Source organism: Myotis yumanensis, unplaced genomic scaffold, assembly GCF_028538775.1.
Source record: "Myotis yumanensis isolate MYYU_CA2020_CCGP unplaced genomic scaffold, mMyoYum1.0.hap1 SCAF_2, whole genome shotgun sequence".
Classification (NCBI taxonomy): domain Eukaryota; kingdom Metazoa; phylum Chordata; class Mammalia; order Chiroptera; family Vespertilionidae; genus Myotis; species Myotis yumanensis.
The window spans coordinates 13707547-13733955 of NW_027223753.1; the positions used below are offsets into that span (position 1 = coordinate 13707547).

Sequence of the window (26409 nt, forward strand, 5' to 3'; positions counted from 1 at the left end):
CTGTGTATAACAGCCTTCCTTTTTCTCCTCCGCCTCCCTCTGGTGAATTTCTCAGGAAAAAACAAAATAAAACATGGTCATGGGAAGAAGTAGAAAGACATGGTCAGCCCAGGCCTGAACACACCGGTCTCCAGTCTGGGGGAGACAGATCGCCAAATCTAAAGAAAAGCATTTTCAGGGTCCAAGCTGGCAGTGATGACGTGAGCTGTGCTGGCAGGTCGTGAGCTCCCCGTCAGTGAGAGTGAGCAAGGCTAGCATTGAGTCATCCAAGCATTCGCAGCCAGTCTCTAGATCAGCGGTTCTCAACCTGTGGGTCGCGACCCCTTTGGGGTCGAACGACCCTTTCACAGGGGTCGCCTAAGACCATTGGAAAACACATATATAATTACATATTGTTTTTGTGATGAATCACTATGCTTTAATTATGTTCAATTTGTAACAATTAAATTGGGGGTCACCACAACATGAGGAACTGTATGAAAGGGTCGCGCGGCATTAGGAAGGTTGAGAACCACTGCTCTAGACGGTAGAATTCATGGGCGTTGTCACTGCTTTTAAAATGTTGATTAAAGCTAATTCCTAAGCATTCACCATGTGCCGCATGTTTTGTGTGTGTATTATATCATTAAAACTTTATAGTAATGGATGAGATTTCGAATCTGTTGTTCCCGATTTTATCAATAAGAACACCAAGGCCCCGGGGGGTTCAGTGTCTTTCCAATTGTGTGCAGCTAGGAGGTGGCAGGTCCAGAAGGCTAATGACTAAGCTGTTCATCACACGGCCCTGTTCTCCTTCCTCTGTGCCTTTCCGTATTTACAAGCTTTGGACAGTGAATACATGCTGTTGCTTTCAAATCCTAAAAAAGTCTTACAAGCGACTGACTTCAGAAAAAGTTCCTTCTGCCCTGACGTTTTGTGCTTCTCTGGTTCTACCCACCCCACCCAGGAACCCCTCCACACCCCTCCACCCTTGCAGCCTGCTGTCCCTGCCCCCACACCACTGTGGCTTGGGGTAGGATGTGCAATGTCCCGGTCTTGCTGAGGTCGGCTCAAAATGTCCCTGGCCGGCCCCTGGCCCCCAGGGCAATGCCGGGGGCAGGTCCAGAGAAGGAGAAGGGGAAGTGGGAAGGGATGCGAAACTTGGCTGCTGGCCGGCGCCGTCCTGCTGGGCGTCCCACAGAGGTCCCTGGGTGGACAGCAGGAGCATCCAGTTGAGTCGACCACCCGTGGCAGGTGAGGCCAGCGCCTGAGCGGGAGGGGCTGTGAGGTCAGAGCCAGGGGAGCAGGCCTAGGAGCTGCCCTCGGAGGCTGTCAGGGAGGGAGAGCTGGTCTGTGCCAGGACAGGGTTGGGTGGGGCACTGATTCAGTACCCAGAATCAGTAGGGGGACCTTAATTCCTTGGACTTGGGGAGATAGTGGGAGATGGGGACACAGAGCCATCAGCTCTAACCAGAGTTTCTGGGTCCTGATCCCCTCAAGTTACAAGAAGCTAGGAAAAGGCTGGGAGGTTCAGAGCCCAGCAGAGGGGTCCCTCCGAGGGGGACCGTGGGTGACAGTCAGCCTGAAGGGGGATGAGTATGGAGGCAGTGAGCGGACGTGTGTGTCAGGCGTTTGTGAATTCCTGTGTGCGTGCACAGCTTGGCCATCTGGGCGAGGGAGTGTTAAATGAGAAGCAGGCTCTCAATCAATATTTGTTCAATGGAACTGATCACCTGTAGGAGTGTGTGTCCAGGTGAGCGAGGGATGGGTGTCAGTTTGTGCGTCCAGCCGTGTGTGAGTGAGAGGCTGTTTGTGTGTCTGAGCGTGTGACCACATGGGCGTGCTCAGTTGCATGTGTGTATCTGTGTGTTTGTGGTTCTATATAAAGGTTTGGGTTCCCTGCAGCTGGATGGAGGGTGGACATAGAAGCCCCTCAAGCAGGGAGGTGTGCATGGGTGGTGGGGGGGTGTGGACATACCCCTGTGTGGGGGTGGGACTCGGTGTGTGAGTCGGGTGTATGTGAGTGCGTGATGTCCAGCCTGCCCAGGCCCTGCCGTGTCTCTACAGTGGCATCATGGAAGCCCCATGGGGCTGGCTCGTGGTTGGTGTGCTGGCCATGTCCTTGGCCTCGACGGTGACCCAGAACGTGTGCCGAGCACCGGATGGGAGGGACGGGGTTGCAGGAAAACCTGGCCGACCCGGGCGGCCAGGCCTCAAGGGGGAACAAGGGGAGCCAGGTAAGTACCTCCCTCTGGACCCCAGCCCCTCATCCCTTTGCCTGGCCTGGGCTCCAGAGTGGAGGTTGGGGGTGATACCAAAAAGCAGGAGTCCACCTGGGCCCCCACATAAAGCTCCTCCAGTCTGTACTGGGCCCTAAGGTCTGAGGAGGGCCTGGCCTTCTCCCCGGACCATGTCCCCAGGCCCCAGGCCTCTCCATGTTCTCTTTATGGCTTGGGGCCTCTTTCTTTGGCCTCACCTTCCTCCTCTGGGGAATGGGTCGCTGCAGCAGTGAATATGAATGATCCTGAAGCAGGCCCAGGCCTCAGCCCCTGTTCAGTTACCAGGATGACCAGTGCCCTGACTCAGGTTTTAGACTCGGGAGCCCTTGTTTTGCTGTGTGACCCTCTCTGAGACTCAGTGGCCTCATCTGGAAGATAGAGAACCAACCCCACTGGGCACAGAGGGAGGGATCAATTGATGGCAACTATCCTTTTTCCACCTGCTCCTCCCCCCAGTCCTGCTCCCCCCTCCTCAACCTGTTAGGGCTTCAGAAATTCTCAGATTCAAGGGAAAAGCCTGGGGGTGAAGGAAAAGGGAAAGGAAAGTCTCATACAGGCCCCCGAGCCTCCCAGTGCACAGCAGGCCAGTGAGAGCTGCAGCGACGTTTATAACAGTTTGTGGGGTCCCTGACACAGAAGGGGTCGGGGTCAGTGGCCTGTGAGGTGTGGAGTGCAGGGCCGTGGGCAGAAGCACGTGGAAGAGCCAGTGTCCTGCTTTTCACAGAATCTGTGAAAAGTGCCTGTTCCCACTTCTCTGAGGCTCAGAGAGGTTGAGAAGCCCAAGGTCACAGAGCCAGTCAGAATCAATGTCTTGAAGGCCGGGCACTCCCCCATCCGCTATCCCACAGCCTTTCGGGGTCCCAGCCATCTGCCTGAGGATGGGCAGAACTGGACTCTCACTGCCAATCTGGCCTTCCTCCCACAGGGGCTCCTGGCATCCGGACAGGCATCCGAGGTCTTAAAGGAGACCAGGGGGACCCTGGGCCCCCTGGCATCCCTGGCAAAATGGGCTACCCAGGACCTAGCGGCCCCCTGGGTAACCCTGGCGCCCCAGGATTGAAGGGCATCAAGGGCAACCCGGGAAACATCAACGACCAGCCGAGGCCAGCCTTCTCAGCCGTGAGGCGGAACCCGCCGACGGGCGGCAACGTGGTCATCTTCGACACGGTCATCACCAACGAGGAAGGCCGGTACCAGAGCCACTCGGGCCGGTTCGTCTGCGCCGTGCCCGGCTACTACTACTTCACCTTCCAGGTGGTGTCCAAGTGGGACATCTGCCTGTCCATCATGTCCTCCAGGAGGGGCCTGACCCAGAGGTCCGTCGGCTTCTGTGACGCCAACAGCAGGGGGACCTTCCAGGTGGTGTCGGGGGGCACGGTGCTCCAGCTCCAGGATGGAGACCAGGTCTGGATCGAAAAAGACCCTGTAAAGGGCCGCATTTACCAGGGCCCTGAGGCCGACAGCGTCTTCAGCGGCTTCCTCATCTTCCCTTCCGCCTGAACCAGGGAGGGACCCTCCCCACCTTGGCCTCACCCGCTTGCTGCTGTGCAACCCCCGCCCACTCGCCCCACCTCTCTGGTTCTATGCTCTGCTCTGTAAAGCGGGGGCGCTGTTGTTTTAGCTGGAGGGAGAGCATTTCTTAGAACTCTTCCTGGAATAAATACCTGTGTCCCTGTCTGCTGGCGTGAGGCTCCGTTGCTACCCTGGGCAGTGGGAGGGAGGCATAAGAATGACAGCTGTTGAGGGCTTACAAGGCAGGCCCATGGTCGGTATTTTACAATATGTATCTGACAGGTCCTGGGAGCCTCAGCGGCCTGGGTTCAAATCCTGGGGCCATTGGATACTAGTTGTCCAATCGTGTGCATGTTATGTAACGTCTACGAGCCTCAGTTTTCTAGTCTGTAAAGTGGGAAGAATAATAGCACCCACTTCAAAGGGTTATTGGAAGATTCAATGATTTAATATTTGAAAATTGCAGTGCAGAGCCTGGTTCATCGTGAAGGCTACATAAGTTTTAGCTACTATTACACGTTGTATAATCTTTACAATCGAGCTCTGACGTGGGCATTATGACCCTATTTTACAGATAATAAAACTGAGGCTGGGAGTTGGGGCCAGACACAAAGCCCAGGTCAGTGTTCAAGGGGAGGAGCTGGGATTCGACTCCAGGTCTTACGAGCGCCCACGCCTGTGTGTGTAACTGCGAGCCTCAGACCCTCGTCAGCCTGCACAGCCACACACTGACAATGACAGTGCTTCCCAACCTGACCCAGAAAGGCTGGGGCAGGGCTCAGAGAGGGGGAGCAATTGGCCCCAGGGCATCCGCAGTCCTCCCCAAAGGCAGTTTCCTGAGTCCAGTCCTGGGGGCAGGGAAGGAGGAGTACAGTGGATCTGGAATGTCTGTGGCTCATTCCCACTTGGCCGGTCCGGGAGCTGCTCAGGAGCAAGAAGCCCCAGCGTGTCCTTTGTGTGTGAGGAGAATAAGGAGACCAGAAGTGCAGCCCTGAACACGTCCAATGCCCTGTGCATTCTCCCAGAGGGAACGGCTTTATCTGTGTGCTGCATGTATGCACACACACATGCACACACACAAACACACCAGGCATGCATACGCACCACACACACACACCACGCTACACACACCCCTTACCACACCACCTATGTACACCTCCCTTGAGATGCACAGGGACCCACATTCCTGGACCAAGACTTGCCTACTCCTCACTGAAACACGGACACATGATCCCCTCCCTCAGCGCACACCCACTTTCTCAGACACACCCGTGTACACCCCTGGAACGTCCCCATGAGTTATGCCTTCATACCTGGGGACACACGTGCCGCCATACCCACACACCCCTGCCTCAGACACCTGAGTGCTCCCTGTACACCATCAGAAGTACTCTTACACACACACCTTAAGACGGGTGTCCAGACACACCCCTGACATGCAGATGGACACATCCTCCACTCCAACACGCATGTGCCTTAGAAATGCCAGCGTTTGCTCACACATTGACCTCCACGCGTGCTGACACCTCACAGGGACCGTCTCTCCTATCCACTGACACACAGCAGCCCCAGAGTCCTCACGTACGCCCAACCCCCGACCCCTGCCTCCAACAGTCGGGACCCTCCCCTGGGGCTGCCCCACCGACAGCCTTTGGGAGTCAGGAAGAAGAGAGTGACCCCCTGTGCCCCCGCGGCAGTGATGAACTCCACAGGCCCTCAGCCCCCCACTGGGTCCCCGCTCTGCCCCTGCAGTGCCCCTGCCCCTGGAACATACCCACCCGCAGACAGGGAAAAGAAACAGGTCTTTGAGCACCTACTATGTGCTGGACATTTCATAGTCATTGATGCACTTAATCCCAGCAAAATCGCCGAGGACACAGGCTCAGAGAAGGGAGACATGGACTCAAGGTCACATGCCAGAGTGGCAGGGCCCAGATCTGAACCAGCTCTGCCTGGCCCCAAAGGGGAGGCCTCTTTCATTGCAGTGGCCCCAAAGGAATTGTGGGGGGGTCGGGGGGGACGCGTAAGTGGCCAAGAGACCAGGCTATAGAGACAGTGGCTGCAGGCTGCTCCTTACCCTGAATGCCACCCGTACCTACACACCTCTGGAAGGAAGGAACGCAGCTGGGCCAGGCGGGCGGGCCGGGAAGGCTGAGCACGGGCCGAGGCTGCCATCTGCTGGACAAACCAGACCCAGGCGCCAATGAGGCGAAGAAGATGGACGCTCAGGTGCCATCCATCCATTCCGCCCCAGACTCCCAGGGTCAGGTGCACTCACATCTCCACTCCTGTCCCCCCTCTGCAGCCCTGTGCCAGAGTTCGGAGGAACAGAGGGGGAAACTGAGGCCCTGAGAGTCAACTGGGGAGGCAGGCGCAGGGCTCTGAACCCCTGCTCATGCCCAGCGCAGGGCTAAGTATCGTGGGTACACCGATCAGACAGAGTCCTCACCACTGCCCTGCGCCGAGCTAGTGGAGCCCCCCATTTACAGAGGAGGAACCAACACCGGGTGACATAGAGGGCAGGAGTGGGTCAGTCTTGGACCCTCTGCAGCCCGACTCCTCCTTCCTCGCTGACTCTTGTGTGAGGCGTAGAGAAAGAGAGGAGGGGGCCTCGCTCAGCTCTGCCAGCCCGACCCCACTGGCAACCCCTCACCGGCCATCATAGGCTCCAAGACCAAAGGTAGGGGTGCTGGGGAGGGAGGTGAAGAAGGGGTGCTGGCAGGAAAGGTGAGGTCATCAGGGGCCCGGGCAAAGGAAGAGATGCCACCATGCAAAGCCGCGGCCTCCCCACCACCCAATACACAGACGGGAGGCTGAGGCCTGGGTGGGGGCAGCGGCTTGCTGAAGGCCTCAGGGAAAGGGGGTGGCATGGCTGGAAGGAGACCCAGAAGCCGCTGTCTCTGTGGCCAGAGGACTCTGACCAACACGGCAGGCTGCCTGCCCTCAAAGCTGGCCCATCCGGGTGTCCACCCCCCAACTGTCATAGGGAAGAGGGGCGTATGGAACTTTCTAGAATAAGGCCTGCCACTTGACCAGGGCATATGAGGATTGTTTCTGGGGGCAGCTAAGCAGAGGGGTGAGAGCAAGGCTTTGGACCCCCAGAAACCACTCACTCCGTGACTTTGGGCCAAGGCTCGCACCTCCCTGAGCCTCGGTTTCCTCAGCCGTAGGGGGGGTTATGATTCCTCCTGGGACGTTGTGAAACAGCTGAGTCTCAGGCACAGCAAATGCCACAGGTGGGGACGGACATGGCATGGGCTGAACTTGACCGGAGGGGAAGTCTGCCCAGGAGGCTGTGTTTACAGACACAGACACGCACATACCCTTCCCCGGATGCGGGGCGGTGGACATTTCCTCGTTTCAGACACTCGTGACCGGCGTGGAGGGCACAGGCTGTCACTGTGGTCAGCCTGGCTCAGCACCCAAAAGAAAGTACTGAGTCAGGGAAACATATGGGAAAGGGGATGTGGGACGGGGGGAGGGGAAGGAGGGGGCCGCCCAGTCCGCTCCAGGCCCTCCTCGCTCTGTCTGCTCCGACACGGTGTCCTCCTGCCCGGGAGAGGGAAGCAGATCGGAGGGCATCTCAGTGACCAGACCAGAAGCCTCCTACCCAGGTGAGCAGGACGCTGTCCAGGTGAGGGCAGCGGGTAGCTTTTCCCCACCACCTCCCTGAAGCATGGCCCCGGGGACAGCCTGATTTGTGAGGAAGGAGGGTCCCCATCCTCACTCAGCTCAGAGAAGCGACCCCACTGTTGGTCCATCGTGTGGTCCCAAGGGTGAGGGGCCCCGGGACGGGAGGGAGGTTCCTGAGGGCGGAGAGGGATGAGGCCCGGAGTGAGAGGGTGAGGAGGGTGGGTGAGGGGCAGGTGGGCCGACCGAGCTTTTGCCATCCAGCTCCTTCCCCAGGATGGACAGAGGCGCCAGCATCTGGCTCCCCCTTGGACTAAACCTGCTGCTGCTCCTTCTGGCACTGCCACTTGGGGGCCTGGCCGCCACAGAATGCTATGGGATCCCCGGAATGCCAGGCATACCCGGGGCCCCCGGGAAGGATGGACATGACGGACTGCAAGGGCCCAAGGGTGAACCAGGTGAGTCGGCTGGCCTGTCAGGGAGGGGTCCCCTAGGGGCTAGGGGCAGGGGGCAGAGTGGGGAAAGGATGGCAACTTGATGGCAAGGAGTGTGGTGCCTCCTGCCGCACCTGCTCCCAGGACAGAGCCCAGCTCTCACAACAGATATAGCCCCTCTGTCCTCAGGGCCCAGGCTTCAAGACCCCCCGCCCCCACCCCCCAGAGTCCTCACCTGACAGCAGGGAGGGTCACAGGACAGGATCTATGTGAAAACCGTTGGCAAATTCTAAAATGCTAGGCTACTGTTTTGTTACAATTCCTCCACTTCTTGCCCTGCAACACGGACCCCTGGGGAAGGGGGGACCCACACAGTGAATGAAGACAATGCACAGATGAATCGAGTTCAAATCCCAGCCCCACCACGTCTTACTGTGTGAACTTGTGCAAATTACTTACTTAACAGCCAGTGCCTCTGTTCCCTCATCTGTAAAATGGGGAGGTGGTAGTGCCTCCTGCACAGGGATGCTGTGATGGTTACATTTAAATATAAAATAGCACCAAGCACATGGTAAGCACTGGGTAAGTGTAGGCTATGGAAGGTACTGCTGCTGTCATCATTGTTTTCATCAGAACTGTGCTCCCTGGGATCTGGGTAGTTGGAGGGGTGGGGAGAGAGGAGGCAGGGCCACAGTCATAGAACCTCCTGTTGGAGATTCACACGGCAAGCTCCATGAGCGAAGGGGGCTGAGGATACGACGGGGCTGGCATTGGGTGAGACTGGAGTCTTTGGTCCTCGTTTGAAAGTAGGTGCATATCTGGGAACTGGAGTGTGTCTGGAGGTGGCACGTGTGAGGCCGGGATGGGGCTGGGTAGAGGTGACTGGGAGGCAGAAAGTCTCCTCACTGTCAGCTTCCCGCCTGGCAATTGGGTGGAATGTTACCAACAATCGGGGGTGAGCTGAATGAGGATCCCAGGTATGCCATTTTGGGGGAGCCTGTATCTCTGGCCACCTTACTGCCCAGGGTGCCTGAGGGCTACCAATTTTTGACCTCCTACTTGTGCCAGGCAAATACAGCAGATAAAATTGTTAACTCTTTTGGAAACGAGAGAACTGAGGCCAGAATCCTTTGAAGGAGTGGTTTACTCCCGTTTTATACATGTCAGAGCTGAGGTTCAGAGAGACCGAGTGACCTGCCTGAAGTCACACAGGAGATCCTGCCCAGCTCCAAAGGCCATTCCCTTAACTGCTACCCTCCCCCGCCTCTCTGCCCCCTGCCCCCTGCCCCCTGCTGAGTCCTGCCCCTCCCAATCAGCTGCTGGAAGACATCTCAAAAGATGAGACACGGCCCTGCTCAGCCATCGCAGGGACCTGACATTTACTGAGCACTTGCTGTGAGGCGCCTGGCACCTGCATCCTCCCATCCCGCTCTTCCAGTAGCTCGGTGGCATCCATCCCATTACGCCCTTATCTCAGCCGGGCAGAAGAGGCTCAGGGAGGGGAGGTCACCTGCCCAGGGTCACACGGCCTGCAACCCAGGTCTGTTGGGTCCTGAGCCCCCACTCCTAACCCTGGGACCTAAAAGGCTCACAAGTCATAGAGGATCTGTCACAAATGGGTTTGCACAGACACCCACTCTTGGGAGGAAGCAGCCATGGGGGCAGACAAGGGTGGTCAGGGAGGGCTTCCTGGAAGAAGAGACTGGCATCAGGCCCTAAAGGATGAGCATGGTTTGGACAAGGGAGAAGAATCTCACAGAGGCACAGATAATCAGGGCGATAATAAGCAAGAATCAGACATTCTGACTGCAACTCCTCCAGACTTGACTTTGAGTCTAAACTCCGCCTCATACCAGCTGCATGGCCTTGGGCGAGCTTCTGGCCTCAACGTCCTCATCTTCAACACGAGGGGAGGTGAACCAGGGGCTGAAATGGCTGAGTGGGGCTGGGGGAGCTGGAGAGAGCAGCCCCCTTAAAGGGGCAGATTCCCTTTGGCTCCATCCGGTGGTTCCCATGTACTAAGCTGGCCTGAGGAATAGATAGCGGTTTTGTAGGGCTCTGCAGCTTATAAAATGGCGAAGGCCCTCCTTAAGAAAAATAATACAAAGTTGGGGATACATTTGATTGCAGGGAGGGGTGCTACACAAATCCACACATGCTGCAGAATTGTATTAGAACTACACACACACACACACACACACACACACAGAGCATGGAAAAGCGGAGCTATCTGGATCACACGAAGGTCGATTTCCCGGTTTGATGTTGTACTTTAGTTATGCAAGATGTGCCACTGGGGAAAGCTAGGTGAAGGGCATATGGGACTTTCCTGTCTTTTTTATTTTTTTACAACTTCCTGTGAATTTATAATTATTTCAACATAAAATGTTGAAAAAATTATAAATATAAAACTAGGCAAAGGGCCTCAAAGGGGCCAATGCCAGGTAATGGGGCCTGAAGCAGGTTTCCTGAGCCTTCCAGGAACTCTGCCCCTGACCAAGCTTCTTATTTTTGTCAAGAAAAACTAAGGACCTAGTCCTAGACCTTTTGGTGCGGCCGGAACTTGTTAACGTCGGGTTCTAAATAAAAAGTTTTAGAAAACATTGTGCAGGCCAAACAGAAGGTCTCTGAGGCCACTTGCTGTCCACGGGCTGACAGTCGTGGCCTCTGACACTCTGAGATCTTGCCCTGGACGCCTCCTGAGCTGGCGAGTCCTACCCTCTCCAGCACAAATGTGGACACTGAGGCCAAGAGACAGGTGCCTTAACCGAGTTCACAAGGCAGGTCTGTGGGAGGGGGCAGGGCTTGAAACAGGGTCTCCCTTCCCTCTGACCATCCCCCTTCTTCCCTGCGCACTGCTCCCAGGTGGACAGTACATCTGGGGGAAGGAGGTTTCAGAGACCAAACCCCAGGAGTGTGTCCCTGGAGGACAGCCCCAGGGTCCCTTCTCCCTGTCCCCTGCCCCCTCACTTCCCACCTGCTCTCTCCCCAGGAATCCCAGCTATTCCCGGGACACGAGGACCCAAGGGTCAGAAGGGAGAAGCCGGCACACCTGGCTTTCCTGGGAAAAATGGCCCCATGGGAGCCGCTGGGCTTCCGGGGACTCCCGGCATCATGGGACCCAACGGGGAGCCGGGAGAGGAGGGAAGATACAAGCAGAAGCACCAGTCAGTGTTCACCGTCACACGGCAGACAGCAGAGCACCCGACGTCCAACAGCCTGGTCAAGTTCAACACGGTCATCACTAACCCACAGGGCGACTATAACATCAGCACAGGCAAATTCACCTGCAAAGTCCCTGGCCTTTACTACTTCGTCCACCACACATCCCAGACGGCCAACCTGTGCGTGCAGCTGTACCGCAACGAAGTCCAGATGACCTCCTTCTGTGACCACATGTCCAACAGCAAGCAGGTCAGCTCAGGTGGTGTGCTGCTGCGGCTGCAGGAGGGCGCGCAGGTGTGGCTGCGGGTCAATGACTACAACGGCATGGTGGGCACAGAGGGCTCTGACAGCGTCTTCTCTGGCTTCCTGCTCTTCCCCGACTAGGGGAGCAGGCCTGCTCCAGCCCCAGGCTACCCCACCTCTCTCAGCTGCTCTGCTGTGTCCTTGCTCAGGCCATTCTCCCCACCTAATGGACTCCTCCTCCAGGAAGCCCACCCTGACTCCCACCCCCTGAGTTCTTTCCCTTCTCTGAGTTCCTGCAGGAGTCACTCCTTTGATACTTTACCAACACCTTTAGTGCTATCATTCTTTTTCTGAAGTCCTGGAAGTCTGAGCGATATACAAATAAATGATTAAATCAATAAATACGCCTGGCTCTGATTTCTCATTGTCACCTTGAAGAAGCAGGTCTCCTCGTCTTTAGCATTGCACCAGCTATAGCTGTCTGTGGGCTCTAGACGCACCCAGGGCATCTAGTTGGGGTTCAGTAACAGTTGGTGCCAATGTTGAGTCACTCAGCACCATTTGGCCATTTGGGAGAGAGATACTCAAGTGTGGTTGAAGGCTAAAGGGGTCACCAAGGGGCCGTCTGCTGTCACTGTCTGGGTGAGCGGCACTGCTGTCATTGAAGGCATCAGTGCACAGGTAAACAGGAGTGTGTCTGAATTCCCAGACTTATGTTGACCTAAGTTAAATCACAGGAGGGGTCTGGGCGCAGCTAAGCCCAGCATCGACAACGAGCAGATGTGTAATGGATTGGTGCTGAATTAATGAGTCAATTGGGGTGGATGAATGAATGAATAAGTGGGTAAATGAAAGAGTAAGAGAGTAAATAAATGAGTGAATAAAAACATCTTAATAGCTAACATTATTTTTTTAAATATGTTTTTATTCATTTTTAGAGAGAGAGGAAGGGAGAAGGGTAGAGAGATAGAAACATCGATGAGAGAGAAACATCATGATTGGCTGCCTCCTGCACGCCCCCTACTGGGGATCAAGTTCGCAACCTGGGCATGTGCCCTGACCGGAATCCAACCACTGACCTCTTGGCTCATGGGTCCACACTCAACCGCTGAGCCACACCAGCCGGGCAATAGCTAACACTATTGAGCACTTACTATGCACCAGGCATTATGCTAACCAAGCTATTAAATTATTTGGTAGTCATAACCAAGCTCTGGGTCAGCATGAATGGGTCAGGGAAAGAGAGACTCTGTCTTCCGATGTCTGACAGACTCTGGGAGCCCCCAAGAGATCATCTAAAACCACCGCTGCCTGCGAGCTGTCAGGACTTCACTGTGATGTTCCTGGCAGCCGGGCTCAGCCACCCCGATTCTTGCTGGAGGACCAAGAGGCCGTCAGCAGCATTGCTTTCACTGACCATGAGAAGGGGTTGACAGTTCAGATTGGAAAAGATAAAACGTTTAACTTTCCTGTGCAGACTGCAGGTCTGGCCTCGGAGCCCACAGAGACCCACTCAGATCTGTGACAACCTGCCCGGCCTGGCTGGGCTCTCCGCTTGGTTCCACAAAGCCCCACAGAGCTCATGGAGGCGCCGCCCAGCTGGGGTGGGCTGTACGCGGGGCGGCTTGAGCCCAGCTCCACCACCACCTCCATCCACTTTCCCACTCTTGTTCCTGAAAGGGGCTGTTTCCTACCTCCATCCTTTGCCCGTGGTGTTCCTTCCTGCTGTGGAGCCCCCACCCACCCCACTCATACAAATTCCCATCACCTAGATGCTACACACTCAACTGTCAAGAGTCAACGCAATGATCACCTCCTCCATGAAGCCTTCCTTGATGCTCCCCTTTGTGTCCCCACAGGGCCCTCCACATACTTGGACCACAAACTCGTGACCCTTTAAAGTCCAAGTTCCCAAACCTGGAAATGCAATAAAGTTACCTGCAGGCTTATTTACAGAACAAATAACCAAAAAAAAAAGCAAAACCAGGTTTCAGGACCCCAGGCTTTTTTTTAAATAAAGGTTCAGGGAAGACAGAACTGTGGGTGAGTGGGCGGTTGGCCAGGTGAAGCCAATACTCGCAGTCCACCAGCTGGCTTTTGTGCGCTTATTCACTTACAGACCTGCCTCCCCCACCGAACGGGAAGCATCCTTGAGGGCAGGGCTGCTTTGTCACATGCCTGCACATAGTAGGGGCAGGAAAAAAGTGTGAGACAGGAAGGAGGGACAGAAAAGACACACAGAGAGAGCGAGAACAGAGGCCAGGGCCGAGAGCCCAGGCTGGCTCCCTGAGTCAGGGTGCCTCTGGCCGGGACACAGGCAGGTCACAGGGTCACAGGGCCGCTCCGTCCACAGCTCCCTCCATCAGCACTTAGCAGTCCACAGGCGATGCCCCCCGTGATACATCTTTCCTCTCATTTATCTTTTGTTTAAAAAATCAATGTGCCATTTATGTAGGCCACGGTGTCAGACCAGAAACCTGGACTTGGGAAACGACCATTGCGTGCCATTTTTATTTCCATAATTGTCTCCCTGCTGCTCTTTTTGTCAGAAGTGACGGGCCTTTGAAAGTGCCAGCTTGTCTGCTGGGCTGCGAGGGACCGGGGGAGGGTCTTTACGGGACGCAGGAAAGGAAGGTATGGGGGTGGGACAGGAGCCAGAAGGAGACACCCCAAACTGTAAGGACTCTCTCACACCAAGCCAGCGATTCCAGCGGCACAGAGACCAGCTGCTTCCCACTCAGGGCCAAGGCCCAGAGACCCCCTTGCTCCTGATCCCTAGTCTAGGCCTCCCCCTAATCCAGGCATGGCTCCTCCGTCCCTGGGCTCCAAGAATTCTATCTTCTCATATAAAGGGCTGGGCACTCGGCTGGGCCCCAGATATGCAGGGTTACCTCACTGGCGCCCCACAGCAACCCCCTGAGGTAGGTGCCCATGCCCCCAATACATAGATGGGAAAACTGAGATCAGTAAATGTGCCTGAGGTCACACAACCAGAAAAAGGCAAAGCTGGGATTCAGACTTGGGAGAGGCTGACTCCAGAGCCATGCCTTTACCTCTTCCCTGCTGCTGCTTCTTTAAAAGAAAAGAAAAAAATCCTCACCCAAGGATTTTTTTCCATTGCCTCCCACACGAGCCTGGGCCAGGGCCAATGATCAAACCTGCTATCAAGGTACGTGTCCTTAACTGGGAATCAAACCCATGATCCTTCGGTCTGTAGGCTGACGCTCTAACCACTGGGCAAGCCAGCCAAGGCTCCTCCCTGCTGCTTCTACCCCAGGTTCAAGTTCATCTTCTCCCATCGCTATCAGCCACCAAGTGGCCTCAAGAACCCTTAGACGGACCCCTGGACCTGCAAACTACGAATCCCCTCTCCCTGCCCAGAATCCACTAAGGCCTGGTCTCCTCCACACCCAGGCCTGGGTCCCTTTGGGTCTGTAGTTGGCTCAGCCCAGAGACCCTTCAGTTTTATCAAGCGTCTCTTTCCTTTCCCTGTCACCCACTGCCGTTAACAATTTCCATCAAGCCCCACAGTTTTCCATCTCCAAGCACAGATGTCAGGAAGGGCCCTCCTGCCCTGCACCAGCTGCTGTGCCTGCTGGGCAACCATCCCTGCGCGGGCGTCCCATGGCCTGAGACGCAGCCTCCGAAAGGGCTGCCGGCTGGAGTCAGGTGCCCAGCTTGGAGTCCTGCACCTGCCAGGCCCTCGAGGTCTGGGCTCCCACAATCACACAGGAGCAAGAACCGTGTGCCATGTCCTTGGGTGGTTCACACCAGTCTCCCAGTAGAAGAGGTGCTCCAGGGGGGCAGGAACCAGGGCTGGGCTGCTGGTGGCTCTGTCTCCCAGTGCAGGGCACCTGCCGGCTCACGACACACATCTCCCACCCAGGCCTCAATTTCCCCATCTTTAGAACGAGGGAATGGGCTGGGTGACCTCCAAGGCCCTCTCCAGCTCGAACTTGGTGTGATTCCAGGATCAACAAGCAGCAGGCCTGCCCTAGCCGGTTTGGCTCAGTGGATAGAGCGTCAGCCTGCGGACTGAAGGGTCCCAGGTTCCATCCTGGTCAAGGGCACATGCCCAGGTTGCAGGCTCGATCCCCAGGAGGGGGGCGTGCAGGAGGCAGCCAATCAATGATTCTCTCTCATCATTGATGTTTCTATCTCTCTCTCCCTCTCCCTTCCTCTCTGAAATCAATAAAAATATATTTAAAAAACAACAACAAGCAACAGGCCCCTGCCTGTGCCTATAATTGCCCCAGCTTCACACCCCACTGGAAGCAGAGGGAGGGGTATCAATAAATAATGACCACATTTAAAATTCATTTTTCATTATTAGATTATTTTCTGAAAACAGGGAAAGAGCTGGGGTGCAGAAGGGGAAGAAAGCAGAAGAGAGGAGCCCCGAAAGGAGAAGCCTAGGACATGGAGTGATATTAACAATTCACAGGTGGTCTGCACTTGACAGCTCACCCTCCCTTTCTCCTCCGCTGTCCCATCTGAGCCCCGCCCCCACCCTGTGCCATCCCTAGAGCAGGTGCAATTATGGTCCCATCATGGAATAGAGGACATGGGACTCCCTCGGGCTCCCCTGGCTGAGAACGTTTAGCTGCTAAGTGGCAGAGCCAGGTTAGGAATCAAGGCTTCTGACGCCAAACCCAGCGCCCAGACACCAGGCCGACCCTGTTTCCATTTCATTGAGGAACATCCCTGTTCCCGTAGAAGACCATGAGGTCAGGGGCCCTGGCACCGAGCCACCAGCTGCGGACATTCCCCAGAACAGCCCGTTCTCCCCACAGCTGCTGAGCAGGCGAAACCAAACTGACCACTGTCCTCCCCGCTTACAGTAAGGCCCTGCCGATTGCAGAAACAGGACCTGAAACTGCCTGAAGGCAGCAGGACCGGGTGAGAGTGGGGTGACAGGAGGGGGGCCGGGCTGCTGGGCCCGGGGGAGGGGGCCATCAGGGGAAGGCCCTTCCCTTCTCTGGGGAATGGAACTTCCGCTTTGGACTGAGAGCATCAGGCTTCCGGCTCCTGGTCCCACTGCTGCCCAGCCAAACGGCATCGCAAGCGGCCTCACAGGACGCCAGGTTCCCAGGTGAGGATGAGGCGTGGTGCCTGGGGGACTGGCCGGCTGGACCAGTGGGGTGGAGGGTGGTGATTCTCAAAGTGCAGACCTTGCATCCCCTACCTGGGAGCCCCCTGGCGTGTTTAACGCTGTGGATTCCTGCCCCGGCCCAGACCTCGGGGGTGAATCTCTCTGGAGGTGAACTTGGAGATCGGCAGCTACCTAGGGCCCAGGTGAGGGGGAGGCAGCCTCAAATGGGAGCCACCAGCCTAAGGTGAGTCCTGCTTCTGCCTCTGAAGTGCTGGTGATCTGGGGCAAGTCATGTGCCTCTCGGGTGAGACCCTCTCTGGGAATATCAGAACCTCAAGGTCACCCAGTGTTTAGCATACTCCCTGGGTCAAGATGTCAGAGGCAGATGGATGTCAGGACCCAGGTCCCCCTCCACCCAGCCCAGCCTCCCCAACACCTGCCTCCTCTTATTTCTGTGCGTCCGCTGAGAACGCTCAGCACAGCTCTTCTAAAGAAATCATGGCACTCACAGGTGAGTGGTGGTTAGTTATTAGTTAACACTGAGTGAGCTCAGCTTTTGTAAAGGAGGGGGTGGGACCAGGCCCCACACCAGGGACCTTCTTATTTTATAGGTTCCATCTCATTGAACCCTCTGGCAGCCCTGTCAGGTGGAAATTAACTTTGTCAAAGAGGTTCGGGCTCTTGCGTGAGGTCATGCAGGGAGGTAGCAGCGGAAAGGGGAAGGGTTCAAGGTCAAGTTGGCCGGACTCCAAGTCAGGGATAAAGGCGCAGTTGGGGCTGGAAGGAGATGGAAGGATTAGCGATGCAGAGGGAAAAAAGAGCAAGGGACAAGGCTGATGTGGTGATGACCGGTGAAGGCAGGAGGTGGTCAGACCAGATGAGTTTTAAGTCTACATCCTGGTCTGAGACTTACATGAGCCAGAACTCAGATCTTCCCACTCCCCCAACCCACCTCCCACTTCCCCAAGAAACCTGAGTCTCATCAAAGGTCAGGACCTGCTCCTCCTCCCCCACCCCCACCCTCCACCTCTCCGGTGAAAGCTCTCCACCCTGGGCCACCTCCCCCTGAGACACCCCCTCTCCCTGAGCCCAACCTCTCAAAGGGACCGATCCTCTTCTACTTTTCCAACCATCTCCCATCATGTCCCCAAACTGGTGGTGATCGTTTTAAAAATAGCTAATATGCAGTAAGCATTTCCAACATGCCAGACTCTGCCGTAAGCCCTAACTCGTCTGTCCTCCCACCAGCCCTATGAGCCAGAACGCCGATCTTCACACTGAGTTCTAGAGATGGGGCTAGAGATTAGTATCAGCCCCGTTTGTCGGAGAAACTGTGGCCAGAGAGAAGGGGCCTGCCTGCGGCCCTGAGCTAAGACGTGCGGAGGCCTGATGGGGACCTGGCGGTTGATATCCTGATGGCCCTCCAGGCCTCTCACCACCGGGGATGTTTGCCGCCTCACAGCAACAGTAACAGTAATAAGAGCGCCCTTCACTGGGCGCTGGCGGACCCAGCACGTCTCTCAGTGCAGCTCATGCATTAGCTTCTCTTGCCGGGCCATTGGGCTGCGAAGCCCAGGTTTTCACCACCAGGTACAGCAGCCTCTTGACATAATAACACCTGTGAGTGTTAAGGTCTAGTGGGCACGGGTTTAAATCCCAGCCACAGGGGGGCGCTGTGACCTTGATCGAGGGTCTCGCTCTCTCCACGCTCAGGTTCCTCATCTGTAAAATGAGAACTCAGGGATGCTTTCTCAAGAGGCCGTGGTAAGAACCGAATTCAATGAAATAATGGCACATAAAGGTTTGGCACAGAGCCTGGTGCCTGCTAAGAGCCTAACGCACGGATTGTTAAAGTTGTCAAACTACCCTTTTGTAAAACCTCCCGCAAGAGAGGGAACGGATGCTCATTCAAAAATCAAAATAAGCAGATGCCCTGAATCGCCCTCGGTTCGGAGCAGGGCAGAGCCCACGCCGGTCACTCGGCCCTGGTCACAGCCCCTGTGCAGCTTCCCAGCACAGAGTCGGGCATAACTCAGGAGTTTGGGCAGTGAATTGATTAGAACCAGACCAAGGTGGGGCAGCTGATTTTCTGATCCCAGCAAAGCCTCCATGTGCCAAATTCTGGGTTGGCCCAGCCAGCGTGAGGCAGAGATGAAAGGAGTTTGGCCACAGCTTCGTCCTTAACAAACTCCCAGGTACCTGTGGGCAGGTTGCTGTCTAATGTTGGAGCCTCAGTTTCCTCCTCTGCAGGATGGGGAAATAATCACATCCCACTTCCCCAGGGTGCTATGAGGCTCAGGCAACAGCAGCAACAAGTCTGAACAAGGCCACGGCCTTGCCCGGGTCCCCACAGTCTTCCCGGGAGGTGTGCGGGGGCCACTTTGCTCCACTTTGCTCTCCCACGTTAAGAGCAGGAAGTAGCTCAGCTTCTGGGGGCGGGGGGGGGGGGGCGCAGGGGGGCGCGCAGGGGGTGGGGTGATGAGGAAAAGCTCCCTGGAGGAGAAGGCTTCGGCCCCAGCCTTGAAGGAGGGGGAGGACTTGGCTCTGGGCCAAGGGGAGTGGGCAGCCTCGGTCAGTGAGGAGCTGCCCGTCACTGAGAAGGTGCAAGTCATGGATGGAAGAGCCCTTGGCAGAGATGCTATTGAGGAGATTCAATCATAGGCTAATGGCTCCTCAAAATTCCTCAGCACAGAATTACTGTAAGACCCCCAGGCAGTAATTCCACTGCTCAGTAGAACTAAAGAGAATTAAAAACAAGGTATTCCAACAAAACCTTGTACGTGAATGTTCGTTGCAACACTATTCACAATAGCCAAAAGGAGGAAACTTCGCAAATGCCCATGAGTGGTGAATGGATAAACAAATTGTAGTATGTCCACACAGTGGAATACTATTCAGCCATAAAGGGATGAAGTACTGATACGGACTACAACACAGGTGAACCTTAAAAACATGACGCCGAGTGAGACAAGCCAGGCACGAAAGGTCGAGTATTGTATCAATCAGCGGTTCTCAACCTGTGGGCCGCGAACAATGAAAATACATCCTGCCTATCAGATATTTACATGACGATTCGTAACAGTAGCAACATTACAGTGATGGAGTAGCAAGGGAAATAATTTTATGGTTGGGGGTCACCACGACATGAGGAACTGTATGAAAGGGTCGCGGCATGGGGAAGGTTGAGAACCACTGGTTATAGGAACTGCCCAGAGTAGTAAGTCCACAGTCAGAAAGCAGATGAGTGCTTGTCGGGGGCTGCGGGGGAAGCAGGACTGGGAGGAACTGCTTCATGAGTACAGAGTGTTTGGGGGCTGCTGAGAATGTTTTGGAACTGGAGAGAGGTGGTAGTTGCACAACATTGTGAATATGCTAAATGCCACCGAAATGTTCACTTTAAAAACGATCAAATTTATGTTAGTGAGCGTCAGCTTAATTAAACAACGCAAAGGGCTGGGCTGGATGGAGCTTAAGGCGGCTTGCCTGCTGAGGACTCCTGCCCTGAGGCACTGGCTGTGCTGAGCAGCTCGAGACAGCCCAGGGCTGCTTCTAGTTCTCTGGGGTGAAGAAGGGCCAGCACCGCCCTGTCACCAGGGCCCACGCCTTCGGAGGGACCCAGGAACAGCCACCAGAAGAGATGGGCTGGCGTGCTGGCAGGGACACTGGTGTTAGTGCCGGGCAGGCCTGGGTTCGAGTCCTGGCTGCAGTCCTTCCTGTGACCCCAAGCAAGTGACTTGGCGACCCCGAGCTTCGGCCCGGTCTGCCCCTGTGCAGAAATAATAGCTCCTTCCTGGTGGGGCTGCGATGAGGATGGGAAGTGGCTCGCTGTGCAAGCAGCACAGGCACCCTGAACGCAGAAGCTCCGATGAGTGAGAGCACTTAGAGTAAAATCCAGCCCGGCTGGTGTGGCTCCGTGGTTGAGCATCCATCTGTGAACCGGGAGGTCATGGTTCGATTCCTGTCAGGGCACATTCCCAGTTTGCGGTCCAGTGTGCAGGAAGCAGCCAATCAATGATTCTCTCTCATCATTGATGTTTCTCTCTCTCTCTCTCTCTCTCTCTCTCTCTCTCTCTCTCTCTCCCCCCTTCCTTTCTAAAATCAATTAAAATATATGTATATATATATATATATTTCTTTTTTTAAGAATAAAATCTGCCATAACCAGTTTGGCTCAGTGGATAGAGTGTCGGCCTACAGACGGAAAGGTCCCAGGTTGGATTCCGGTCAAGGGCATGTACCTTGGTTGCGGGCACATCCCCAGTAGTGGTTGTGCAGGAGGCGGCTGATGGATGTTTCTCTCTCATCCATGTTTCTAACTCTCTATCCCCTTCTCTTCCTCTCTGTAAAAAAAGAATAAAATCCAAAATCCGCACACCACAGCCACAGGCCCTGGCCCCCGGTCACTCCGACCGCTCCCTCTCTGCTGGCCACTCTCCCCCGTGCTGGTCCACCTTCCAGGCTCTATTCTGCCTCTGGCCTCTGCCTCCACAGTCCTCTCCCCATGGAACATTCGGTCCTTTCTGCACCTTCAGGTCCCCGCCTAAACATCACTTCTCAGAGACGCTTCCCCCGCCTCCCTCTACAACATTTTCCTGGTGGGAGGCCTCCCTTCCCAAAACCCGCCCTTTCCCACCCCAGCACAGTCCCTCTCCCTCCGGGCACTGTCCCTGCTGTCAGAGCACCCATCGCCCATCCCCAGCTATTTCTGTTCATTGACCTCCATGAAGGCAGGGGCCTGTGCACCAGCACCCAGAGCAGGACCCACTCAGAGAACACATGCACGACTGAACGAAGCAACGAACCAGCCAACGAATTAATTAATTCATTAATTAATTAAACGTGAGGCGTTACCACAGTCGTTAGTAACCTACCCCATCTTCTCGTCCCCCCGCAGGAAGCGGCGAAGACTGTGATGATGAAGACGCCGAGGGGTGGCCTCCTGGCGCTGCTGCTGCTGCTGCTGCTGCTGGGCCCGCTTGATGTCTCCCAGGCCCAGAGGGACTGCACCGGGCCCGCGGCCATGCCTGGCATCCCGGGCATTCCTGGGACACCGGGCTCTGACGGGACCCCTGGGACCCCAGGGGTAAAGGGAGCGAAAGGTCTGTCTACTTTGGGGACACACTGGTGTCACTGGTCGAGGCCCCACCTCCTGCCTCCCGAGTCGCAGTGGCCCACCTTAGAGGTGGTAGAAGCACTTGGTGCCCATCAGCTGGCTGAGCCCTCGCAATAGCTTGCAGGGAGGGAATTCTGATTCCCATTTTATGAAGGGGCCCAGCAAATGCTGAGGCTGCGACCAGACCAGGGATCTCTGACCACTCAGTCCAGGTAGAGAGAGGGCACCACCGCAGTCACACAGCCTGGGTTACCTCCGGGGGAAGCGGCGTCACCTCCCTGAACTGCTGTTTCCTTACCTGTCACATGTGGACAAGGGCTTTTCGGTGGGGTTGTCACAGGATTCAAAGGAGACGTCCTGCCATAAAAACCCCCCTCCCCTGTGAAATCTAGTTCATTCACTCATTGGCCCATAGCCAACCCCTCTCCCCAAATAGTCCCATTTAATCCGCACAAGGCCACAGACTCTCAGCATCCCCATTTTACAGATGGGGAAGCTGAGCCTTGAAGAATCTGACTCACTCGAGGTGGCACAACTAATATGGCAGATGTGACGGGAGAAGCACATCTGTCTGCCCCGAATCCACGGTCTCGGCCACCAGGCTCTGCCACTCTGTAGGGAAAGAGGTTTACCTTGTGTTGTGCCGAACCCAGGGTCGTGGCTGCTTGGCGCGGTGGAGTGGGAGGATTCTAAGGCCCACTCCCAAGTTCCGCAAGAAAGACTGCGTGATTGCTTGGGGGAGGTCAGCCTTGGGGAAGGGGACACAGCGGGCAGCCTGTGGCCAATCACTCATTACCAGCCTCCAGGCTTACGCTGGAACCAGGGTGCTGGATGAGCTAGTGAGGAGGGCGCAGGGAGAGAGTGCTGCCTCCCCAGGTGTCAGTCCAAGCACATCACAGACTCAGGAAGCTGGGCTGGAAAGGGACTTGGAGGCGCTCTAACCAACCCCCTCCTCTTCACAGAAGGGAAGCTAAGGCCCTGAGAGGAGCAGGGGCCTGTCCACGGTGACTCCGCCAGGCTCCCGGCCTCTCCGCCCAGGGCTCCTGTCTTTGGTTCTCGGTGATCTCAGCCTCATTTCTCGCTTCCCTGCTTTTCCAGGGCTGCCAGGGCTCGCTGGAGATCATGGCGAGTTTGGAGAGAAGGGGGACCCAGGGACTCCCGGGAAGCCAGGAAAAGTCGGCCCCAAGGGCCCCGTGGGCCCCAAAGGCGCCCCAGGGCTCCCTGGACTCCGTGGCCCCAAGGGTGAGTCGGGAGACTACAAGGCCACGCAGAAAGTCGCCTTCTCCGCCTTACGGAAAATCAACACGCCCCTGCGGAAGGACCAGGTGATCCGCTTCGACCACGTCATCACCAACGTGAACAACAACTATGAATCTCGCCTGGGCAAGTTCACCTGCAAGGTGCCGGGCCTCTACTACTTCACCTACCACGCCAGCTCACGAGGGAACCTGTGCGTGAACCTCATGCGCGGCCTGGAGCGCATGGAGAAGGTGGTCACCTTCTGCGACTATGTCCAGAGCACCTTCCAGGTCACCACCGGGGGCATCGTCCTCAAGCTGGGGCTGGGGGAGAGCGTCTTCCTGCAGGCCACAGACAGGAACTCCCTGCTGGGCATCGAAGGTGCCAACAGCATCTTCTCTGGGTTCCTGCTCTTCCCGAACCCGGAGGTGTGACCTGTGGGGCCGATTCATCCCCCTCCCCACCCCCTCACCCACCAGCAATACTCACTTTACCCCCAGCACTACCCTCACACAGTCAGTCTCCATGGATGTTGCTGAATGAATGAGTAAATAAACTCTTCATGACCAAGGGCCAGTGGTCTAATTCAATTCTGTGTCCCAGCACCCGGCACATAGTAGGTGCTGAGAAATGCTGCTTGAATGCTAGCTGAATGAATGAATGAATGACCTCTGACAGCAGAAACTCTTTGTAGTTGGAGGTGACTGGAGGGCCAGACTCTGCGTCCAGCTCTGTGACAGCCACACAGTGGGAGATTTGGGGGCGGGGGGGGGGGGGCGGGCTCGGGGAACACCATCTGTTGAGCACCTACTATGCTCTTAGCACTGAGCTAGACACTTTCCTCATTCTCTCATTAATCCTCACACTCATCCTTGGAGACATGGTGCATCATGCCCAGTTTACAGAGGAGAAAACTGAGGACTGGAGGGATGAAGAGAGTGTCCTCAATCCCACAGCATGGCTGAGATTCAAGGGACCTGGGACCTCCTTCAAGGCAGCATGTCTAGGCCAGCCTCTAAAGGAGTTTTCTGCTTAAAATGTCACATATCCCCACCCAAGGGACCAAGGGGCCCTCCTCCAACGTCTTAACTGACCTTGGAGCCAAGACTCCCTTTTGATTCTCCCCATGTGCTTCCCCTCCCAATATCTTCCCAGACTGGCACAGGCTCAGCCATCCAATTAGAACAAATGTCTCAGTGGACATGGGATCCAGACAGGGTGTCCACAGGCCAGGGCTGCCATGTCTCCCTCTGAGCCTCTGGGCCCTGAGTCTCTCTCTGCAGATTGGCCCTATCGACTGTTAGGGCAAGTGGGGACAAATGGGTTGCTTTCCTCTCCAACGACATCCTTGACCACTGGGTTAGCCCCTACCCTCGTGGAAGTGACATCCATTTTCCAGGTCCCAGAAGAGGGGATCTGATTGGTCCTCTTTGGAGCAAGGGTACTCCTGGCCCAATCAGCTGAGGCCAAGGAGCAGTCGGCCTGTGACAACAGCAGCTCGCGATGATTGAGCTAAATGTTGGGCAACTGTTCTCTCCAGGAACAGTCACAAGGAGAAGGTACCCTAATCCAGTGGTTCTCAGACTTAGGGAGCACCACCTCAGCTGAAGGGCTGTTGGAATTTGCATTTCCAAAGAGTTCCCAGCTGCCGCTGGGAGGGAAGGGGGGTTGTGGGACTCTTTAAGAACCACTGTTGCCCTAGCTGGTTTGGCTCAGTGGATAGAGCGTCGGCCTGCGGACCAAAGGGTCCTGGGTTCAGTTCTGGTCAAGGGCACATACCTTGGTTGCTGGCTCCTCCTCGGGCCGAAGCCTGTCAGGGCTCATGCAGGAGGCAACCAACCAATGTGTTTCTCTCACATCGATGTTTCTTTCTGTCTTCCCCTCTCTCTTCCATTCTCCCTAAAAATCAATGGAAAAAATATCCTCTGGTGAGGATTAAAAAAAAAGAACCACTGTTCTAATCTTATGGTGCCCATTCTACAGATGAGAATAATGAGGCTCAGGGAGGGGATGTTACTTGCCCGTGTTACACAGAGGATCTAGGATTCAGATGCAGGTCTGTCTAACCCAGTGTTAAGCTCTGCGCCCTATTCCCCAGGCTGCAGGGGCCCAGCCCTCTGGGCGGGAGCAGTTCTCAGAGCAGCGTGGGTGGGCCCTACTGAATGTCTGCCACCTCCTGCCTACAGTGCCCCATCCCAGCTTCTGCACCTCCGCTCCAGGTTCTTCTGTTGGATTAAATTCCCCGAAGTGGACTCCCTAGGTCCGTGGTCGGCAAACCATGACTCTCGAGCCACATGCGGCTCTTTGGCCCCTTGAGTGTGGCTCTTCCACAAAATACCGCGTGCGGGCGCGCCCGTACAGTGCGATTGAAACTTCATGGCCCATGCGCAGAAGTAGGTATTTTGTGGAAGAGCCACACTCAAGGGGCCAAAGAGCTGCATGTGGCTCGCGAGCCACGGTTTGCCGAGCCGCAGTTTGCCAACCACTGCCCTAGGAGAAAGGACGTGCAAACTTTGAAGGCTTTGAAATGTGTTTCCAAATGGAGGGCTGGGCAATCAAAGCTGAACTGCCAGGCGAGGTCCAGGCTGGCTGCCACCAGGGGGAGCCGACTCCAGGAGAAGGACAGCCTGGGAGCCCGGGTGGGGGGTGGGGGGGGGGGCGTGGAGGAGACAGGGCCTGGATGGTGAGACCTCCTCCATCCTCCCTCTCTTTCCCCCAAGCCCATTCTGCTCCCTGGGTGGGCTGTGAGCTTCCAGGGTGGGGTTCGTGTCAGCTTTGAAGACCCAAGTTCCTCTAAACCAGGGTCCCCAAGGTGTGGTTCAGGCATCAGCACCACCAGGGAGCTTGTCGGAAATGCAGGTTCTCAGGCCCCACGACAGACTAACTGAATCGCAAACTCTGAAGACGGGGCCCTGCCGTCTGTGTTTTAACAAGCCCTCCGGGTGATTTCGATGCAGCTACAGCTTGAGACTCAGGGCTCTGGACCAGGGGTTGCCAAGCCTTTCCTGTAATTCGCCAGATGGGAACCATCTTCGGCTCTGTGGGCCGTCCAGTCCCTGTTGTGACTGCTCACCTCTGCTTCCGCAGCGAGAAAACAGCCGCAGACAGTGAATAAATAAATGAGCGTGGCTGCGTTCCAATAAACTTTTACGGAGACTGGAATTTGGATTTTACATAATGTTCGTACGTCGCGAGATATTTTTCTTCTGATTTTCCCCCAACCTTTTAAAAATGTAAAAACCATTCTTAGCTAGCAAGCTGCACACAGTCTGTGGGCTGCATTTGCCAACTTGCTGTCAACCCAGGTACGGCGCTGGGCTCCGAAGGAGAGGAGCAGGAACCCGAACCCAGAACCGCCTGACTCCCAAGCCAGCGTGCCAGTCAGCCAGCTTCCAGCCTGGGACCGGAACAGAGAAGCTCTCTGGGCCTCGCTGCCCTTGACTGTAAAATGGGCAATGCAACCCCTGGCACCTGGCTTCCCATTTTCGTGGGCAATGGAAATCCCTGGAAATTATTGGTGTCCAGACCCCATCCTAGAGGCTCTAGTGTCCTAGGACCTGGAGGGGCCCAGGAATCTGTACTTTTTCCAAACATCCCAGGTGATTCTGACACAGGTGGTCCTCTGTCCCCCTCCCCAGCCCCCAAGGGAGAGGGCTGTGCTCATGGACACAAAAGCTGTGACTAGTGGTGGCCCAGTGTCTGCCCTCAGGAGTCCATTGGCTA

The 26409-nt window shown here is 55.9% G+C and overlaps 3 protein-coding genes across 7 annotated transcripts; all 3 read left to right on the plus strand.

Moving 5' to 3' along the window:
- Positions 1–1127: 1127 nt before the first annotated feature.
- On the plus strand, positions 1128–3935 carry C1QA (complement C1q A chain). 2 transcript variants are annotated; one of them, XM_070404310.1, is made up of 3 exons: positions 1128–1233; positions 2047–2216; positions 3184–3935. In XM_070404310.1, the coding sequence occupies exons 2-3, from the start codon at positions 2054–2056 to the stop codon at positions 3756–3758; spliced, it is 738 nt and encodes a 245-aa protein (XP_070260411.1). In that variant the 5' UTR covers positions 1128–1233; positions 2047–2053; the 3' UTR covers positions 3759–3935. The 2 variants fall into 2 exon arrangements, with proteins under 2 accessions (XP_070260411.1, XP_070260412.1); XM_070404311.1 differs by lacking the exon at positions 1128–1233 and adding an exon at positions 1288–1732.
- A 3367-nt stretch (positions 3936–7302) lies between these two features.
- Positions 7303–11644, plus strand: C1QC (complement C1q C chain). 4 transcript variants are annotated; one of them, XM_070404312.1, is made up of 3 exons: positions 7303–7384; positions 7665–7858; positions 10827–11644. In XM_070404312.1, exons 2-3 carry the CDS (start codon positions 7678–7680, stop codon positions 11381–11383), a joined length of 738 nt encoding a protein of 245 aa, XP_070260413.1. In that variant the 5' UTR covers positions 7303–7384; positions 7665–7677; the 3' UTR covers positions 11384–11644. The 4 variants fall into 4 exon arrangements, with proteins under 4 accessions (XP_070260413.1, XP_070260414.1, XP_070260416.1 ...); XM_070404313.1 differs by having other exon boundaries at positions 7677–7858; XM_070404315.1 differs by having other exon boundaries at positions 7346–7404; positions 7677–7858.
- Positions 11645–16228: 4584 nt separating this feature from the next.
- Positions 16229–23258, plus strand: C1QB (complement C1q B chain). Its single transcript, XM_070404316.1, has 3 exons — positions 16229–16334; positions 21229–21433; positions 22546–23258. Exons 2-3 carry the CDS (start codon positions 21247–21249, stop codon positions 23118–23120), a joined length of 762 nt encoding a protein of 253 aa, XP_070260417.1. The 5' UTR covers positions 16229–16334; positions 21229–21246; the 3' UTR covers positions 23121–23258.
- Positions 23259–26409: the final 3151 nt, after the last annotated feature.